The sequence below is a fragment of the Pelodiscus sinensis genome, chromosome 17, assembly GCF_052426305.1.
Source record: "Pelodiscus sinensis isolate ZL-2025 chromosome 17, ASM5242630v1, whole genome shotgun sequence".
NCBI lineage: Eukaryota > Metazoa > Chordata > Testudines > Trionychidae > Pelodiscus > Pelodiscus sinensis.
Window position 1 is genome coordinate 4,180,437 of NC_143068.1, and position 21,297 is coordinate 4,201,733.

General features: G+C 45.9%; 1 protein-coding gene across 10 annotated transcripts in view; it reads left to right on the plus strand.

The window, feature by feature from the left end:
* Nucleotides 1-249: 249 nt before the first annotated feature.
* Nucleotides 250-21,297, plus strand: part of CEP250 (centrosomal protein 250) — a 188,415-nt gene continuing 167,367 nt past the window's right edge. For 6 of the 10 annotated variants that reach the window (XM_075901435.2, XM_075901442.2, XM_075901440.2 and 3 more), the window contains exons 1-9: nucleotides 250-859; nucleotides 1,217-1,290; nucleotides 5,818-6,003; nucleotides 8,016-8,075; nucleotides 8,750-8,832; nucleotides 11,354-11,519; nucleotides 14,625-14,731; nucleotides 17,961-18,206; nucleotides 19,340-19,436. In XM_075901435.2, coding sequence (XP_075757550.2) covers nucleotides 5,818-6,003; nucleotides 8,016-8,075; nucleotides 8,750-8,832; nucleotides 11,354-11,519; nucleotides 14,625-14,731; nucleotides 17,961-18,206; nucleotides 19,340-19,436 — 945 coding nt within the window. In that variant the 5' untranslated portion in view covers nucleotides 250-859; nucleotides 1,217-1,290. The other 4 variants (XM_075901436.2, XM_075901437.2, XM_075901446.2 and 1 more) reach the window with 4 other exon arrangements.

Consider the following 21,297-nt stretch of genomic DNA (forward strand, 5'->3'; position numbering starts at 1 on the left):
AGAATGTTTTAATTTCTTTTAAAATCAGAAGAAAAAAAAAACTTTTAGGGTGGAAGAAAATGTTAATTTTTTTCTCACATCAGAAAAAAATGAAACTTTTAGGGCCCATGAAAATCTATTAAATTTTGCCTAAAACAGAAAAAAATAAAACGTTGAAGTATTTCAGATTATATCAACAATCATTTTTAATATTTTTTTTTATGGAGGAAGGGGTCCACGAAGGCAAAAGTGCCTAGGGCCCACGAAAGTCATAACGCGGCCCTGCCCGCAATAGCATTGCAGCGTAGACCTAGCCCCAGGGCATGGTGCTACACCCCTGCCCACCCTACTCAACAGCCACGATGGACCAGGTCAGCGGCCAGGCAGCGCACCCCAGCGACATGTCCGGGGAGCCTGGGGCCGCCAGCCCGTCTGCGGTGTTCAGGGTTGTCCTGCGGCTGACCGGGCTCCCCCGCAGCGTCCCGCACCAGGCACGTCGCTAGCTCGAATCTGTTCGCTGAGGCGCCGGCCGGCCGCTCTCCGGGGCGAGTTCGAGCCGCTGCTGCGGGGCCGCCCTTGGCTCTCGCCCGTTTCTTCGCCCAGCCAAGCTCGCAGCGCGTTTACCCAGCGGCTCCCGCGCCGCCTGGCTCCCGGGGCCCTGGCTCAGAGCCCCCTTCCCCAGCCCTGGCGCGGCCTGGGCACTGGCTGAGGCGCCGCCGAGGACAAGCGCGGGCCCGGCCCGGCCGCGCGCAGAGCGGGCTCGAGGCGGGAGCGCGCATCGCTCGCCCGCCGGTGCCGTAGGGCGGGAAGGGCCGGAGGCTCCGCGCCGGGAGCTGCCGCTCTGAGGCGGGGCGGGGGCTCGCAGCGCCCAGGGCTGAGGGTAGGGGCGGGAGACGCGCCGGGAGCGCGGGAAATGGCGGGAGGGGCTGGGCTGTTAAACCGTGTGGCTGTAACGGGGCTTGGGGGCGGGGCGGGCTCTGGCTCTGCCATGGGGGGTGACCTCTGGCGCGGCCCCCGGAATCACACGGGGGTGGAGCTGGGGCTCGGGGCGGGAGGGGCTGCCCTGGACCCGGCCTTGTGGTTACTTCAGCCCCCCCTAGTCACATCCCTGCTGGCGGCCACTGGAGTTCACAACCGAGGCTGGGAAGCTCGGTAACTGGTTTCCGTTCACATGCCTGGGTGGGTGGGAGGCAGAGTGGGACTGGGAGATTCCTGATCACTGCCTCTTCTCTCCTAGGACACAGAAAGGAGCTGCACAGCTTTATTTGACAGGGCTACAGGACTTGTGAGAAGGGAGAAGCCGTGGACGTGGTATGTCTAGACTTTAGGAAGGTGATTGATCCTGTCTCCCATTAACAAACTCTGGAAATACAACCTAGGTTGGATAACCATGCTGAGAGAGTAGTTACCAATGGTTCACAGTCATGCTGAAAGGACATAGCAGACGGGATTCTGCAGGGATCCAGTCTGGATCTGCTTTTGTTCAGTATCTTCAGTTATTTAAATAATGGCCTAGAGAGTACACTTACAAAGTTCATGGATGGTACCAAGTTGGAAGGGGTTGCAAGTGCTTTGTGTACTTCAAAATGACCTGGACAAATTGGAGAATGGTAGAAGGGAGAACAACAAAATAAAGACAGTGGATTTCAGGAAGGCAAGACTTCAGTAAACTCAGAGAGCTGGTAAGTAAGGTCCCATGGGAAGTAGGACTAAGAGAAAAAACAACTGAAGACAGTTGGTAGTTTTTCAAAGGGACATTATTAAGGGCCCAAACGCAAATTATTCTACTGTGTAGATGTGTCAAGGGACCATCTTAGCCTAACCAGGAGATCTTATATGATCTAAAAATAAAAAAAGAGTTGTATTAAAAAGTAGAAACTAGGTCAAATTACAAAGAATGAATATAGGGAAATAAGTATGTAAGGGGAAGATTAGAAAGGCGAAGGCACAAAATGAGCTGTCTAGCCAGGGACATAAAGGGTAACAAGAAAACATTTTGTAAATACTGAAGAAGCAAGAAGAAGACCAAGCACAGGAAAAGTCCATTGCTCAATTTGGAGAGGAAAGACAATAACAGAAAACCTGGAAATGGCGGAAGTGGTTAACGACTTCTTTGTTTTAGTTTTCACCAAAAAGATTGATGGTGACTGGATTCCTAGTATTCATTATGTTAGTGGCATTGGGGTAGGTTTAGAACTTAAAATAGGAAAAGAACAAGTTAAAATTATGTAGAAAAGTTAGATGTCCTCAAGTCTCTAGAGTCTGATGAAATGCATCCTAGAATACTCAAGGAGCTAATAGAGGAAGTATCTGAGCCATTAACTACCCTCTTTGAAAAGTTACGGAAGTGGGGAGATAGTCCAGAAGGCTGGAAAAGGGCAAATATAGTGCCAGTTAAGGATGTTAAGGACTAGTCGGCTACCCGATAAGCAAATGCTTGTTGGATAGTTGAGTCGACTAGTCGCTTCCCTCCTTCGCCCCCCCCCCCCTTGCTTCCTCTATCAGATAAAGGCAGCAAAGGGTGGGGGGAAGAGAGGGTACTTCAAAGAGGTGGCACCACACTGAGCCCGGGGCAAGCTCCGCACAGCTGATCCCGGGCCCCTTTGAAATTCTGCAGTGGTGTTTCAAAATGGCAACACCTCATGGCGCTGACCCTGGGCTCCGTGTGAAGCTATCCCTTTGAAAAATCATGGCGGCTTTTCAAAGGGGCAGCACCGCATGAAGCCTGCGGTCAGCTGGGGACTCCATCTGATCCCAGGCTGCATCTGACACTTCCCCTTGGAAGTGCTGCAGCGGTGTCGCCCTATCGACTAATCGAATAGTCGATGCAAAAATGCATCCGCTATTTGATAAGTGAATTACATTAAACTTAACATCCTTAGTGCCAATCTATAAAAAGGGAAATAAAAACAACCCAGGAAACTATAGCCCAGTCAGCTTAACTTTTGTGCCAGGAAAGATAATGAAGTGAATAATTAAGGAATTCATCCTCAAAACCTTTTACCTTATTATCTTCCAGATAACTGCCAGCATGGCTTTGTTAAATCATGACTGGTGTGAAAAAAGTGAATAAGGAAAAGTTATTTGCTTGTTCTCATAACAGAAGAATTAGGGGTCACCAAATAAAATTAATAGGTAGCAGGTTTAAAATGTAAAAAGGAAGTTTTTCTTTGCACCTTACACAGTCAACCTGTGGAACTCCTTGCCAGAAGATGTTGTGAAGACCAGGACTTTAAGGGTGTGTCTACGCTATGGGATAAGATTGAATTAAGGTACACAACTTCAGCTACATTAATTGCATAGTTGAAGTACCTTAACTCAACTTTTGGTGCTGTCCACACTGCAGGAAGTTGAAGGGAGAGTGTTTTCCATTTGACTTCCCTTAATCCTCATGGAAGAAGGACTAACGGCATTTACTGGAGTGGCCCTCTCAGTTCCAGTTAGCGTGTCTTCATTAGACCCGCTAATTCAAACTCTGGAAGATAGACAGTAGTAGCTTCGATCCCCTAATGGGGTTCAGAAAAGAACTAGATAAATCTGTGAAGGCTAGGTCCATCAATGGCTATTAGCCAGGATGGGTAGGAATGGTGTTCCTAACCTCTGCTTGTCAGAGGCTGGAAATGGGTGACAGGAGAGGAATCACTTGATGATTACCTGTTCACACTCTCTGGGGCATCTGGCATTGACCACTGTTGGAAGATAGGATACTGGGCTATCTGGACCTTTGGTCTGACCTATTGTGGCCGTTCTTAAAGAACAAATCATGTCAAACCAATCTGATAGCTTTCTTTGATAGGATAACGAATCTTGTGGATAAGGGAGAAGTGGTGGACGTAGTATACCTACACTTTAGTAAGGCATGATCTTATCAATAAACTAGGCAAATACAACTTAGATGGGGCAACTATAAGGTGGGTACATAACTGGCTGGATAACTGCTCTCAGAGAGCGGTTATTAACAGTTCGCAATCCTGCTGGAAGAGCATAGCAAGTGGGGTTTCTTAGGGGGTCATTCATGGGACTGCTTCTATTCAATATCTTCAACAATGATTTAGATATTGGCACAGAAAGTATTCTTACTAAGTTAGCAGATGATACCAAGCTGGGAGGGGTTTCAAGTGCTTTGGAGAATAGGGTCATAATTCAAAATGATCTGGACAAACTGAAGAAATGGTCTGAGGTAAATAGGATGAAGTTTAATAAGGACAAATGCAAAGTACTCTACTTAGGAAGGAACAATCATTTTCACACATACAGAATGGGAAATGACTGTCTAAGAAAGAGAACTGCAGAAAGGGATCTTGGGATTATAGTGATCCACAAACTAAATATGAGTCAACACTGTTGCCAAAAAATCAAACATTCTGGAATGCATTAACAGGAGTGTTGCGAGCAAGACACAAGGGCTACGTCTACACTGGCCCCTTTTCCGGAAGGGGCATGTAAATTTCACCAGTCGTCGTAGGGAAATCCGCGGGGGATTTAAATATCCCCCGTGGCATTTAAATAAAAATGTCCGCCGCTTTTTTCCGGCTTTTAAAAAAGCCGGAAAAGAGCGTCTACACTGGCCCCGATCCTCCGGAAAAAGTTCCCTTTTCCAGAGGGTCTTATTCCTCCTTTTCCGGAGGATCGGGGCCAGTGTAGACGCTCTTTTCCGGCTTTTTTAAAAGCCGGAAAAAAGCGGCGGACATTTTTATTTAAATGCTGCGGGGGATATTTAAATCCCCCGCGGATTTCCCTACGACGACTGGTGAAATTTACATGCCCCTTCCGGAAAAGGGGCCAGTGTAGACGTAGCCAAGAAGTAATTGTTCCATTGTATGCCTCAACTGGAGTGTTGTCTCCTGTTCTGGGCACTACATTTCAAGAAAGATGTAGAGAAATTGGAGAAGGTCCAGAGAAGAGTAATAAAAATGATGAAAGATCTAGAAAATGTGACCTGTGAGGGAAAACTGAAAGAAATGGATTTGGTTAGTTTAGAAAAGAGAAGACTGAGAGGGGACATGATAGCAGTTTTCAATTACCTAAAAGGGTGTTACAAGGAGGAAAGAGAATAGTTGTTTTCCTTGGCCTTTGATGATAGGACAAGAAACAAGGGGCTTAAATTGCAGCAAGGGAGGTTTAGATTGGACATTAGAAAAAACTTCCTAACTGTCAAAGTGGTTAAAGCTCTGGAATAAATTGCCTATGGAAGTTGTGGAATCTCTAAACCTGGAGATATTTAAAAGCAGGTTGGATAGACATCTGTCAGGGATGAGCGAAATGGTACATGGTCCTGCCATGAGGGCAGAGGACTGGACTTGACCTCTCAAGGTTCCTTCCAGTTCTAATATTCTATGATTCTGCGCTGCTTGCATACCATAGGTATCCCGGAAAAACTCTGCCATGTCCAAGGAACGCGTCTGCTCTTCCAAATTTTTTTTGGAAGAGCAGATGTATCCCTGTAAACCTCATTTTACGAGGAAGAAGGGATGTTCCAAAAAAAGGTTTTTTCCTGACATTTGGCCCATTGTAGGTGGGCCAAATGTTGGAAAAGCCTCTTCTGAAAAAAAGCGGAAAAAGCTATGCAAATTTTGGTATCTTTTTCCGGAAGAACTGTGTAGTCTAGATACAGCCTAAAGCTTGCTTCGTTCAGCTTATTCCAGTGTGGGAACCTCCTGATTGGATACTTAGGCTATTTTGCTAGTATTGCAGCCAGAGTCGATGGGCAGGCAATGCTAATTAGTGTTAGGCTTCTTCATTATTTTCCCTGCTTCCGCTAATAGCTGAGGCTTCTGACTTACTGCAGGGCAATTATCCTTTTCCTGAATTATCTATATACCATTCTTTGATCCTCAGATGGAGGCAGGAGACCGGGAGATGGGCAGCATGAAACTGCAGACATTACAATTACTACCTGATGAGCAAGTAGCGACACTACGTCAGCAGATGGTGGAAAGCCAGGCAGCCTATCAACGCAAGCTGCAGAGCTCCCAGGAGGCACAACATAGGCAGGCAGTGCTTGTGCAGAAACTACAAGGAAAGGTAAAGCAAAAGCATAGCCATGAGTATCCCAACAGGGAAGCAGTGGGTCAGGAGTGAGGGGCTTTGGTAGACATGTGGGAAGATCAGGAGTGGAAGAGAAAGAGGTGTTGTGCATCAGGAGGGAAGTCCACCACTGAAACTGATAGCTAGTTTTCTTCTGGAGTCTCTTTACATGTGGAGAGGCCAAAAAGGAGAAAAAGTAAGGGTAGAAAGTGCAAACATGGCAGAAAAGTGATGAAGGGGGAAGAAATTAAAACAAAATCACTAACAAGGTGAATGAGATGTCAACAGTGCTGATGGACTGGATTTAAATCAAGTTTCCCACTACTACTTCACATTTCTTCAATCAGTGATGCAAATCTGATAACCAAAATGTGTTAATTTACAGCTCAGTACAGCATTTTGTAACATCTAAGAAGGCATACTTTATGTAATTTTGATGTATAATTTGATTTTTTTAAAATTAATTTAGTAAATAACACATAATACTTATTACCTGTATCAAGCTGCAGATGCAGCAGCAGTACCTTAGTAATGGTAAAAACTAAATCATACACACAAACACAATAGCACGTATATTTTATTAAACTGCATTTCTGAGGTGGGGAGGCTACTCTTCAGGGGAGAGGGATGCCTGTCCCCCCTACTCTCCGGAGGTCAGCGGGGAAGCAGCCAGAAGGAGCAGGGTTACCAGGAGACTCTGTCTCCCACCTTCATCCCTCACTGAAGATGCTTCGGAGATGCTTTGCAAGTTCTTTGGAAAGACTTTGGAGTACTATATGGTGTATGAGGACCTGGCTGTGACTCAACAATGTGCTTTTGTTGCCAAGAAGGCTAATGGCATATTGGACTGCATTAGTAGAAGATGGCAAGAAGTGATTATTCCCCTCTATTTGGCACTGGTGAGGCCACATTTGGAGTACTGTGTCCAGTTTTGGGCCTCCCATATCAGAAAGGATGTGGGCAAATTGGAGAGTATCCAGTGGAGGGTAACAGAAATGGTAAGGAGTTGGGTGACACATGATTTATGAGGAGAGGCCTCATGATTTATGATGGAGCTGGGCCTATTTAATGTACAAAAGAGGAGGGTGAGATGGGATTTGATTGTATCCTTAACTATCTGAAAGTGGGTTCCAAAAAGGATGGAGTGAGGCTGTTTTCAGTGGTGGCGGATGACAACAAGGAGCAATCGTCTCAAATTGCAGTGGGAGATCTGGGTTGGATGTTAGGAAAAACGGTTACAGTAGGAGGCAGGGCTGGATTAAGGGGGGGGCTAGCCGGGCAGCTGCCCGGGGTGCCAACCTATGGGGGCGCCTGATTGAAGTGGTAAGGGGCGCCGCATCAGGCGCCCCCCATAGGTTGTCACCGGGGGGCCTGATGTGGCGCCCCCATGCATGTCAATCAGTTGCCCCAGGGGCGCGGCATCCCGTACACGTCAATCAGGTGCCGCGCGCCCAGGATGGGGCTATGCATGTGCTGCCCGCCCGCTGCCTGGGGCGCATGAATGGCTCAGGCCGGCCCTGGTAGGAGGGTGGTGACGCACATGAATGGGTTATCTGGGGAGGTGATGGAATCTCCATCCTTAGAGGTTTTTTAAAGCCAGGGTTGACAAAGCCCTGGCTGGGATGATTTAGCTGAAGTTGGTCCTGCTTTGAGCAGGGGGTTAGTTTAACTAACCTTCTGAGGTCTCTTCCAACCCTAATTTTCTATGCTTTGAGTATAGGTTTGTAATTAAAAAAGATATTGCCAAATAGATGAAATGGTCTGAAGAAAATAGGATGAAATTCAATAAAGACAAATGCGAAGTACTCCACTTAGGAAGGAACAGTCAATTGTACATTTACAAAATGGGAAATGACTGCCTAGGAAGGAGTACGGCAGAAAGGGATCTGGGGGTTATAGTGGATCACATGCTAAATATGAGTCAACAATGTAGGACTGTTGCAAAAAAAGCAAATGTAATTCTGGGATGTATTAGTAATGACTCATACTCATTCTCCTTGTCTGTCCAGGTGTTACAGTACCGGAGTTGGTGTCGGGAGCTGCAACAGAGGCTGGAAATAGAAAGAGGGGTGAGTTGTGCAGGTAGCTGCCTGAGAAAGGAGGTGCAGAGGCAGTTAATATTGATATAAGACCCAAGAAGGAAATACGTTTCTACTGGCATTAAAGTTTAAAAGACATTATATATTTTTCCTATGGTACTTTTTAAATCTCTGCCACCAGAGTAGTTTCTTGTATCATTTCCAAAAGTCCTACTAAGCAGAGTGTTAATTTTATAAAGGAACAGTTGAATTATAATGTTGTGGGTCCCCCTCCCTGCATAGCCTTGAGTGGGCAGAACTGTTGATCTAGCTCTACTATCTCAGAACAGGAATGGTCACATCCTAGGGCTTATGACATTTAGATCTTCAACATGTGGCTTGCTCTGGCTACTTTTGCTTAGTGGCAAAGAGGGAGTGCACATTCCTGGGTCTCAAGCCTAATTAGCTTTCCTCCCCAATAGCACTATCTGCCCCTGCGCTGGCTGGCTAGTTGTGTGCTGCACAAATAAACAGGAACTGTAAGGAACGTGGAACCACACACCAGTTGTGTCCCATTCTGTTCTGTCATGGCATTCTTGAGGTAGGAGCCCCAAAATCTGTGGTGCTGAGAGAGGATAGGGGAAAAAATGGGTGTTTAACTGGGGAGAAAAAGGAACTCAAAAGGCTGAGCTGGTTTGATAAAGTACTCTGTCTCTTTCTCTAAGGGGGTCCTTTCATACAGGTCAGAAGCCAAGGAGGAGCATAGCCTGGAGAGGGCACTGGTCCAGTTGGAGGAGGAGCAGCAGAGGTAGAGTTAAAACCATATTATTCTGGATTTTCATAATGATGTGTGAAGAGATGAGGACAATCCGAGCAATTCTGTTTGTTTAACCTGGGGGACTGTGCAGAAGATGATGGCAGTGAGACTGAGTAGATAAACCTGAAATGAGAAATATTCTGACTCCATTATGTGGTGCCATTATGTGAACAGCATAGTGTGACAAGGTAATGGAGAGTGCCAAATGAATAACAGATTACTACTTCAAACTGAAAATTAAGCTTATTATATTGAGTGCTTTTTGGAATGAATGTGGTTTCTATTCTATTCAGGTTCATTTGCTGTGTCCAGCACTGTGTTGTCTGGGTTAGGGATGTAATAGTGTAGTCAATTAACTGATAAGCAAAAAAGTATAGGTTAATGCCATAAACTACATGCATTTTCCTCCCCCTGCCCTTTGCTAGTAAATTTTTTAGCAGGCTGGCCAGCAGCCCGGCTCAGTCTTGGCTTGCACCGGGCCCGGGACCTACGCCTGTTGTGGCTCTGAATTTAAAGTGTATTAGAAGCCAGGCAGGCAGGCTTATGCTGGGTCCAGGAGCTCAGACTCCCTCCCTGGAGAGGGGCTGCTGCCACCCAACGCTGCTGCCTCTCATTTAAGTAGGGAGATAATTACTGCAGTGGTCAGCATTTATGAAACATTGGAATATTTTTTTTCTGTTCTCATTAGGGATGTTAAATATCAGTTAATTGAATAGTCAATTAACCTCATGAATTCTTATTGATTACTTGACTATTCTATAGTCCCCAAGTGAGGCCGACAGCCAGTGCACCCCAGCCCCACTCCTGAGGAGCCCCCTGCCACTCTGCACTGCTACCTGTGTATCAGAGGCAGCAGCACAGGGCGATAGGCAGCTGGTCTGCAAAGGGAGCTGGTTTTTAAACTGGCTCCCCTTGCTCACCAGCTTCCATGCTGACCCCCTCTGAAAACCAGCTGCCCTTGTGGACATGCCGCCTGTTGCCCTGCGCTGCTGCCTCTGTATCAGAGGTAGCAACACAGAGTGGCAGGGAGGCTCCTCAGGAGTGGGGCTGGAGAGCACTGGCTGCTGGCCTCACCCCCGGGAACAATAGAATAGTTGAGTAACTGATAAGAATTTATAAGGTTAATCAACTATTTAATTAACCAGTATTTAACATCCCGAGTCTGGGTGTCTTCCAGTAGTGTGTTTGGCAGTGTGACTAGTCTTTGTTACATTTTCTTCTTTCCTTTGTCTTGTCCTCTCCCCAGGAAAAACATGGTACTTGAATTTAAAAAAAAAAAAACCCTCATATTTGTATATTTTCAGAATAAGTGGAAGAAGTGTGCCTGACACACTTGGGCTATGTCTACACTGTAGCCTTCTTCTGGAAAAGCTTACGCAAATGAAGCAGAGTGGAATAGTGCCGTGCTTCATTTGCATGATTAATTAGCAGCCATTTTTGCATAAGAGGCTTTTGTGTAAAAAGGAGCAGTGTAGATGGCTCCTTTTTGTGCAAAAACCCCCTTTTGCGCAAGAGCCATTCTTGAAAAAATGAGGAAGAGCGGCTCTGGTGCAGGAGGGTTTTTTTGCGCAAAAAGGAGTTGTCTACACAGCTCCTTTTTGCACAAGAGGCTTTTGCGCAAAATGGCTGCTAATTAATTATGCAAATAAAGCACGATGATATTCCAATCCGCTCATCATTTGCATAAGCTTTTCTGGAAGAAGGCTACAGTGTACACATAGCCTTGGAGTGGAAAGGGATGATGCCTATGGTGATTTTTGGATCCTATGGGAGTTCATACTGCAATCTTAAACTGAGCTCCAAGAAAAGCTCTCTGTCTCTGTCTCTGTCTCTGTCTCTGTCTCTCTCTCTGTCTCTCTCTCTCTCTCTGTTCTTTACCCTGGTATTGAATAATTACATGCATTGGAGGGAGTGAGTTGTAGACTGTAGTTCTCATCTTGGTTTGGAGCACAAGGATAGTTGCTGTAGGAGGAGAAGAGGGCAGGGAGATAGAAAGTTTTTTAGGAGCAAAGAAACATAAATTTCATACAGAAGCAGCTGCTGCAGAGATACAAAGGTGGAGTGAAAGAAGGTCAGCGGGAAGACAGAAGGGTGTTCATGGCAGCAGGATTTTATAGCAACTGAATTGTGAAGTGTGAAGATTTGTGTAAGCTAAGAGAAGAAGGCTACAATCATTGAGAGCATGGATTTGTATCTTGGCAGTGGGGGTGGAGAGCAAAGGATGAAATTTGCAGATGGTAAGCGAGGGCATAATATGGTGAAGGACAGGATGCATGGGGCAAGGAGAGGGGAGTCAACAATGGCAGGAGATTCAGAGATCTTGGAGGGAGGTCATCCCATCTTTCACTCTGGTGAGAAGGTCATGATAGTGTGACTCAGGAGTCTTGGTGGTGGTGGAGGAGGAATCTAAGAGTGTAGCCCAGAGATGTTACACTCTGATCCCAAGGTGATTTCATAGTTACAACTCTGGTGCAACTCAGATGTGCTCATCACTGTTCTTTGTACTCCTCAGATGTGAGAACCTAGCTGAAGTGAACACTCTGCTACGGGAGCACCTGACCAAGGCAAATGAGGTGAATACAGCTCTTAGAGAGGATGTGCGAAAACTAACAGCTGATTGGACAAGGGCCCGGGATGAACTGGAGCTCAAGGAGAGTGAATGGCGTATGGAACGAGAGGTAGGATTGGGATGAGGAGCAACGAGATGCAATACAAGAAAAATAAACACTAAATTCTCTCTTCCTCCAACCAAGACCATTTGTGGAAGTTATTGCAGTTTGGGCTAGGGATGTAATAGTGTAGCTGATTAACTGATAAGCAAAAGCTTATAGGTTAATGCTATAGACTACACCAGTGGTCTCCAACCTTTTTACGCCCAAGATCACTTTTTAAGTCTCAGAACAGGCAAAGATCTATGGCCCCACCCCTTCCTTGAAGCCCCGCCCTCTCTATTCTCCTGTCCATCACTTGCTACCCCCAGCCCTTATACACTCTGTTAAACAGTTTATTTTTAAATTATGCAATATATAAAATTAAAATCACATGTTTATAGTTATGAAATAAATGGTCTGTTTTTAATTCATGCTATTTAAATGTCAAATGAAGCAGTTACAATTATACATTTTGTTCTCTGCTATTTTGTAAATCTAAAATCAAGTATTGATAATTATATATTTTTTTCTTCCAATAACAAAGTCTCAGTGTGACACTTGTGAATGAACAGTATCTGCCAGTGTCTTGAAGTCTGGGTGCTAGTCTGAGATTGCTAGTCGTATACAGTCCATCAGATGGGCATCTGTGATCCTGTGCTCAGCCTGGGAAGCTTGCTCCAGCACAGCTGGAGCTAGACGCAGCCTCCCTGGGCTGAGCATAGGGCAGCAGGGCTGGAGGGAAGAGAAGCGGCTGCCTGGCCAGCTGGCCATGGCGCTCAGCCAGGGTGCACCAAGCTCCACGTGGGCAGGTGCAGAGGAGAAGCTGCTGATCAGCTGGAGCACGGGGCAGCTGCTTTCAGCTGAAGGCCACAGTCAGCTTGCTGGGGTGTTTCAGCCCTCCTGACCTCCCAGCTCCCACCATTCATCCCAGCTACTCACCTGTGTTGTTGCTCGGTGAGTAGCTGCTCCTCGAATGAGGAAATCTAATGTAAATGTACTGCGCAGGCGTGCAGTTCAGAGAGGGCTCAAGAGCTACTCTTAGAGCCCCTGAGATCTACCGGTAGATCGTGATCTACTGGTTGGTGACCACGGGACTACACGCATTCTCCTCCCCTCCCTTCCCCTTCCCTCCCCTCCCCTCCCCTCCGCTCCCTGTGCTGTCAGTCCTAGCAAACACCGGGTTCAGGGCCTACCCCTGCTGCAGCTCTGCATTTAAAGTGTATTAGGAACAGGGTGGGCAGGCAGCCACGCTCAGTTCTGGCTCGCGCCGGGTCAAGGAGTTCAGACCCTCCCTAGACAGGGGCTGCTGCCACCCTGTGGTGCTGCCTCTTTATCAGAGAGAGCTGCACTGGGCACCAGGCAGCCAGTCCACGAGGGGAGCTGATTTTTAAACTGGCTCCCCTCATGAACCAGCTCCTGCCTGACACCCTGCGCTGCAGCCTCTGATACAGTAGCTGCTGACACCACACCTGGGGACTATAGAATAGTCAACTAAGCAATAAGAATTCGTGAGGTTACTCAGTTGTTCAATTAACCAATATTTAACATCCCTAGTTTGGGGTATGTATTGATGTTAGCTGGAAGAGTGGAGGGGATAAGATTATATTGGTAGAAAATGCTGATGAGGCAATGCTGTGCTGCTGGGTGGGGGCAGATATTAGCAAGCTCATTATGGATGCTGAGATTTGGGGGGAGAGAGACTGGGAGCTGAGCCCTGTCTTTGCTAGACCCTGACTCTTGGTTATTGCCTTGTTGGAGTTAGTTTTACATTTACTCTCGTAAAAGGTGCTAGATCAGGAGTTTTATAGACTGAAGAACTATGCATCTCCAGAACTGTTAGAACTCTGGTACCAGTGTTGCAGGTTTTCCTCCTGCCTGTATGCCTCACTCCTGATTCTGAGAGACTTGTGCCTGTCCTATGTCCTGTTGATAAATTACATAGCCAGTTGTTTGACCACACTTTGGTTCATTATTTTATTATGATATATGCTTGAGGGCAATGTCAGTTGGATTTATTAATACGGTATAAAAAAACGGTTCTACACAGTACCAGTCTCCAAAGAGCAGTTTGGTGCAATGATGTTACATTCACTTTATGCAGAAGGTGTGCTTCCCAAGTTACATATTTCAGCTGTTGTTTACAGTAAAACTCCAGTTGTCCGGCATCCAGTGGTCTGACACTCCTGCTAGTCCGGCACCACCTGGAATCCGGAAGTGCTCCAGGCAGCCGGACAGTTGGAGCTGCTCTGCCCCAGGCTTCCCCGAGTCAGCCACTGGTCAGTTTCAGGACTTGGGGATGCCTGGGGCAGAGCAGCTGGGGTGCTGCTGGGTTGGTCCCACAGCACTGCCCCCCCATTCCTCCCCCCCTTCTGATAGTCCGTCATATCTGATAATCCGGCACCCCCTCGGTCCTAAAGGTGCTGGATTATTAGAAGTTTACTGTATATGATTTTTTACAATTACATACCCCTTTAAAGATCACTAAAATCCATTTAGTCAGTTTGTCTCAGTTCCTGACTTCCTGTTCTGTTTCTTCCATATCTTTTTGTTTTGGATGCTAGTGATCCATGAAGGTACTTCCCTCACTTACATTCATTCTATGTCTTAGTGTATCTTTATTTTGACAAGTTTTGTGTCTGCTTATGTAAAATGTTTACTTCAACAAATGGAAGGAGTTATGGAATGCTTAGCATAAATAAATGGGATTATGGGATAGTCCAGGTTTGGCTGTATCACTTGTTATGATATTGGTGCTTCATGCATACTAAAATAGATCTACATGGTGTGGATAATACCTATGATTAATATTGTATAAATATATATGCTAATCAGCATATAATCATCAGCACCCCTCAAGACTTGCTATGGGACATCTCTGTAGGGTTGTTAAGTGATTATTTTGGTAAAAGCTGACTGAGGTTTGGGCCTACTGTTAGTTGCGCTCTGGTGGTGGCCCTAGGAAAGCTACTCACAGTAAGTGGCCCATTCAGTCTTTGGCCTTTCTGCTGGAACTGCTGTCAGAGAAGTTCTCTCTCCTGGGGGAAAAAGGGCACTTCATATGGCATGAGCGGTATGCAGTGGATCAGCATCATTTGGCTGAACTGCTATTGGCTTTTGTTTCTGCACATTTAGTTCTTTGACGGGTACTTCAGGTGTGAACATGATCGACTTCTCAGCCTGTGGCGGCAGGTGGTAACCTTCCGCCGTCACTTCCTGGAGATGAAGACTGCGACTGACAGGTGAGCAGATATGGAACCTTAAGCTATTGAGGAAAAATGGGTGTTTCTCTTCACACCTTGTTCTGAGCCTTGGTGGCACTGGGCTTACAGTTAAAGTATGCATTGTTCCTTCTGATAGCTGGAAATGAATGTTCTGGCACTCTTCTTGGAAGACCTGGATTGCTTTAGGGATCTTATTCTCTGGTTTGGCAGATATGGGGTTCCACACAGAGATAGTGATGGGGATGGGTTAAGTTTGCTAGAGTACTGTGAAAGGTCCCTATAACAATGAATTGCCTCATTAAAAAGTCACACTGCCCAGCAAAATGCCTGAAGCACACACCAGCTGTTCAATAAGAATGGAAAGTTTTGGCCTGGATTTTCAAAACTTCCTCAATGAGTTAAGTAGCCAAGTCCCAGAGACAGTCAGTGGAAGATAGGCATCTGATGCTCGTAGTCATTCCAGCAGATGGGTTTGATTTGTACCACTCCATTTCCGTTTCCACTTCCTCTCTTGCTCCTCATCCTTCCCCTGTTATTTTAATAAAATCATGAAGGTTAGAGATGGGAATGATGTGATTGATTGATCTAGTCCTAGACAGACTTGTTCATCTCCATGTGTATTTTTAGTACTCTCTGTTTTATAGCTGTAAATATCTGAATTGGCTTCCACAGCATCTCTTGGGAGACTATACTAAAGATGAGGACTAGATCCTCTTAAACTTATTTGAGCCAAATGCTAGGTTTGAGCATTCTAGAGCAGGGTAATGGAAGCATGCTGAGGACACTGCAGTTACATTAACTCAATAATCCTTTTTTATCATCAGTTCTTTTTTGCTGTGAACAGGAAGGCTGAGGAAAACAGGGTTTTTTTTATAGTTATAGGGTTTCTTCCATGATATCTAAAAGGATTTCTTAATAATGTTAATTTTATGTCATTCTAGTTTTTTAATTAAAATGTTGCACGGTACCAAGTCATATGCCATAGGGAAGCTTATCTTTTCAGCATTATTTCCTTCATCAACCAAACTTTGTAATCTCATTTAAAAAAAGAACATGAAGTTAATTTGACAGGATCTGTTTTCCATAAACACATTGATTTGCAGTAATTGCATTAACCAGCTCCAATTCTTTGAGTTCTGTTGTCAGCTGTTCCATTTATCGTTGTTAAGGACTAATCGAATATGTGATAAGCAAATGCTTATTGGATAGTCGACAGGATAGTCAACTAGTCGCTCCCCCCCCCTTGCTGCCTCTATAAGGGAGAGGCAACAAGGGGAGGAAGGATGACCCAGGCTCCATGAGGTGCTGCTCTTTTGAAACGCAGCTGTGGCATTTCAAAGGGGCAGTGCCATGCAGAGTCTGGGATCAGCTGTGCAGCGCTGCCCCTTTGAAATGCTAAGGCAGCATTTCAAAGGATCAGCACCACCCTATCGAATAATCGTATAGTCAATGCAAAAATGCATTGATTACTCGATTAGTCAATTACACGATACTTAACATCCTTAGTTCCATTTTCTTGCACAGGATCCATGTCAGGTTGACAGGCCTATAATTACTGATATTATTGGTACAACACTAGCTTTCTTCAGTCTTCTAGAACTTCCCCAGTGCTCCACAACTTACTGAAAATCAATATTAATGGTCTGCAAGGTCTTCAGTTCTCAGGCTGAGAACTCTTGGATCAATTATCTGCACCTGCTGATTTAAAAATGTTTAACTTTAATACTGTCTGTTTAATATCCTCTAGAGATAACAGAGGAATGGCAAGAGTGTTGTTATACTATATGATGAGACTTCATCATCTGTTTTTCCTCAAATACCACACAGAAACTGTTGGGAGCTACATATAAGTGAGAAAAATCCCCTCACTGATCTGCCCTTACTGAGAAGCAGAAAAAAGAGAGACACTGGTTTCTCTCATGGAACTCTGGGTGCCTGCTCCCTCATGCTCCAGTCCTCCCAGGGAGGGAGCACAGAGGCCCAGGGCATCCCCTCAGGGCCATATTAATTCTTCTGAAGGCCTTGGGCTAGTAGATTTTGTGATGCTCTGGGGTGGGGCCAGAAATGAAGGGTTCCTTGTGTGTGAGGTGGCTGCTGGAAAGTGGGCTGGGAGCAGGGGTGCAGAAGTGGGCTGAGGGTGGGGATGCAGGGTCTGGGCAGGCAGTAGCGTGTAGGAGTGGTGTTCAAATGCAGGGTTTAGGAGGGTACAGGGGATTGCGGTGCTTACTTGGACCCGTTACCATTTGTCAGGAGAGAATAGGTGGCTCTGTGGGATCGTGTGCTTGTAGGCACCTTCTCCCATTGTTCCCATTGGCCAGGATTCCCAGCCAATGGGAGTGAAGGAGTTGGAGTCTGAAGGAAAGCACGCGAACAGTGTGCTAGTTTTCTTCCACTGCCATTCTTCCAGCTGCGAGGAAGGGGGAATGACAGCCTGCAGAGCTGTTTCCTCTCCCCTTTCAGGTACTGTTGGCACTCATGCTTCAGCCACGTGGGAGGATGCTGAAGCTCGGAGACTCACTGAGGCACTGGAGGGCCAATGCTGGTTTGCCTCTCTGCGGGAGGAAGGCCTGAACCTTGCTAAGGGCCGGACTAAGGCGAGCCAGAGGCCAGATCTAGTCCATTGGCCATAGGTTCCCCATGCCTGCCTTAGATACTTATCTGGCCCTTTACAGCACTCCTGTGAAGCAGAGAAGTGATGTTATTCCCATTTTGCAAATGGGGACCTGAGACACAGGAAATCTGTGGCACATCTGTGAATGAAAGATGGGTCTCTTAGACTAGCTAGTCCTAGACAGCACACTGTAACCACTGAACCATCTTTCTACCTTAGTGGATTAAAAAACAGATCACCGATCCTCTTAAGTGAGGTATTGTTTATAACTGGCAAGTTACTGCTCTGTAATTTTCTCACTCATGGGTGTGATCTTCCCACTCCCTGAACTCAGCAAGTTACAGAGCCATAAAGCACCATTGTAAACAAGCTCCTAGTGCAATTAGTGATACCCCTTATGCAGGTGGTTTACCTAGAGCACAGGGAGAAAACTCTCTCACGACTCTCTTGTTGTTACATGCTGCCTCGGAAGTGCTTTTAACTTGAACATATAGGCAAAGTTTGAGATGGCTGAATATCTTTAGAAAATGTGAATACTGATCCTTGACAAAGGGTTGTAATTGTCATGTGTGACGTTTAAAAAGTGATTTTGCAGATGTTCTTGAGGGTCTATTTTATTGTTTTGTTTTACTTCAGGGACTTGTCAGCAATGAAGGCAGACCAGATAAAACTTTCTGGATCAATACTTGTCAGCTGCTTCCATCTAAGTTCTGGTACACAGTACTGGGAATCTAACATTTTGGAAAGATCTGCTCTGAGGGATCAGACACAGCAGCTTTGTGCCAGAGCTCAGGAGATGGAGAAGGAAGTATACCTGAAAACCCAAGAAGTGATGCGCTTGCAGGTCAAAGGGGATGTAGAGAAAGAGGAGCTTCAGGTCAGGTAAATTAGTCTTAAAAAACCACAAACCTTTGGGGAATGTTTCTCACTATCACAGAGGCCTTTGGATTCAATCTGCATTATCCTTCAAAGCATAGCCACATTGTATCAAGCTCGTTTTTTCGAAAGGGTATCTATTGTTGGCTTTAAAAATATAGGCATCGATTACTCGGAGAGGAGCCTGAACGTAAAGAAAATGGGCTAAGTGAAATGAAGCTGTGAGTAATTATGTGTGTGTAATGGGGTTTTCTTAGAGTGTGGGAGGCAGAGCTGGGTTTACAGTTACAGAAGAACCTCAGAGTTACAAACACCTGAGTTACAAACTGACCGCTCAAGCACTTGCCTCATTTGGAGCTTGGAATAGACAATCAAGCAGCAGCAGAGATCCCCTGCACCAAAAGACAAATACAGTACAGAACTATATTAAGCTATTGGGGAGAGGGGGGAAGGAAACTGTTTAAAAAAAAAAAAGACTTGACAAAGTAAAAAGCTATTTCTGTGCTTGCTTCATTTAAATGTAGATGGTTAAAAGCAGCATTTTTATTTTGCATATTAGTTTCAAAACTACATTAAGTCCACTGACTTCAATTGTAAACTTTTGATAAAACAACCCTAATATTTTGTTTAGAATTATGAACAACCTCCAATCCTGAGGTGTTTGTAACTCTGAGGTTCTACTGTAGTTTAAGTAGTTGGAGAGAAATGCTGAGTTTTATAAAAGGACTGGTTCTGTTCCCTATGCTGGTGGACTGTTATATGAGCCAGACCTATGCCACAAGGAGCTGATGAGACCATCTACACAGAGCAGATGCTGCATGAGGCTTCTACTTGTTCTGACCCCTTGCAAGCTCAGGTGCAGAGGGTCATGTTAGGGGCACTTACACAGTGCTCAACGTTACAGGGTTCCTGGACTGTGATACAGCCTGTAATCAGCATTCTATGGGGCTGGTGTAACTTACTATTCCAGCCCACAGAGAGACTCAGAATTCTTAAGGCCCAAAGGTGGCTTAAAGCCATCTTTGTCCTCTCCCTCTGGGCTGAGTATGTGGTGTATCTCATGGAGTTGCTGCACATATCTTATATAGCTGATGGTGAGCTAAGTTTTTGGAATATTGCCCAGACTTTTTTCTTCTCAGGGTGATGGAGCTCTCAGCCTTGCTGGCGCAGTCCCAGAAGCAGAATGAGGAGAAAGAAAAGACTGTGAAGACACTTAGTGACACGATGGAGATTCTGGTGTGTGAGAAATTTGTGGATAAGGAACCTAACATCTATTGGGTTTGAGTTGCTTTTTCCCTCCAGCCCCAAGATGTTGAGGCTGTCTCCATATATGGGACCTTAAGGCATTTGGCCTAAAATGTGTTATATGTTTGGCAACTGTCAACTGAAGGCTGGCAGTAGCAGGGGAACTGTGTGCACATCTAATTCAGCATCAGAGAGTTTGTAATGGAACATTCCATCTCAGGCACTTGTAATCCTATTAGGTCACCAGAGACCACTAGCTGTCAGCATGTGATGGCTTCTCTATTTATCCAGAATGAGTTTCTGGCTTCTCTATTTATCCAGAATGAGTTTCTGGCTTCTCTCATACAGAGTTATCGTATGTTCACGTTGAACTTGGTGTCCTTGTTAGTTTCTGCAGAGAACATTTGGATTTGGATTGAATGGCCATGAAGAATAATCATAGAATAGAATATGAGAACTGGAAGTGACCTTGAGAGCACTGGTACACAGCACTGGGAATCTAACATTTTGGAAAGATCTGCTCTGAGGGATCAGACACAGCAGTTTTGTGTTTGCTCACGGCTAGACCGTCCCTGATAGATGTCTGTCTAACCTGCTCTTAAATATCTCCAGAGTTGGAGATTCCACAACCTCCCTAGGCAATTTATTCCAATGTTGAACCACCCAGACAGGAATTTTTCCTAATGTCCAACCTAAACCTTCCTTGCTGCAGTTTAAGCCCATTGTTTCCTGTCCTATCATCAGAGGCAGATTTTAGACAAAGAACAATTTTTATCCCTCCTCCTTGTAACACCTTTTTAGATACCGTGAAAAGAGCAGGTGGAATACAGCAGGTTAAAGGGCTTCGTGGAAGGGGAGAGAGGCAGCTCTTGCAGAAAGAGGCAGCAATCCTGGCTAATTAGGGGCAGCTGAGACAGGGCAACTGCGACTCAATTAAGGTCAAGGTGAAGCTGATTGGAGCTGCCACCAGGCCTCTTTTAAAAACCCTCCCTGCAGGTGGAGGGGAAAGAGTGTTGAGAAGGAGTTTGGGAGAGTGAAGGAGCGGTTTGGGGTGTGGAGAAAGACAACAAATAAGGAGACCAGAGGAACCAAGTAGAGCACCAGCAGCAGCCCTGATAAAGGCTGCAGGGAGACACCAAATACCAAAACAAGGCGAGTGAATCTTATACTGCGACTCCTAAATTGTGGGACAGTGGCCTGACGAGGGGCTAGGGGCCAAAGAGTGGGATTGACTCTGCCACAATACTTGAAAACCACTATCATGTCCCCTCTCAGTCTTCTTTCTCAAACTAAACAAGCTTTAGTTTGGAAAAGAGAAGACCGAGAAGGGGACTGTAGTGAGTCATCGTGACCTCCCGGTGACCTGGAAACTCCCCCAAGGATCCCTTGGTGGGCAGTGCCAGACCCACCAAGCCCAGCCCACAGGAAGGTGGGGCTAGAGGTATAAAAAGAGGAGCTCCAAGCTCAGTTAGAGCTTGGCTGACAAGCAGGCCAGAGGCTTTATCCCAGCCCCAGAGGAGAAAGGCTTTGCTACGTTGCCCTCAGAGGGAGTACTGAGTTGGGCTGCCTGGGCCACTGCTGGGTCCTGATAATTGAAGACCAGTCTGTGGAGTTTGCTGCCCAGGCCTGCAAATTCCTCTGGACCCCCCCTGACCCTTGTCCCGCTCAGACAAGTGGGCTGGACTGCCAGGACCTAGAACTGATGGACATGCTGCCGGCACCTCTGTCCCCAGCTGACCCTGAGGAGCCGCGTCCGAGCCAGGGCCCCCAAGGGAAATGAAGTGGCCCAGGGACAGCCAACCCCAGAGTGGCTGAGGAAATGGAGGTCAGCTGGGCAGTGTGTTGTGGCTTG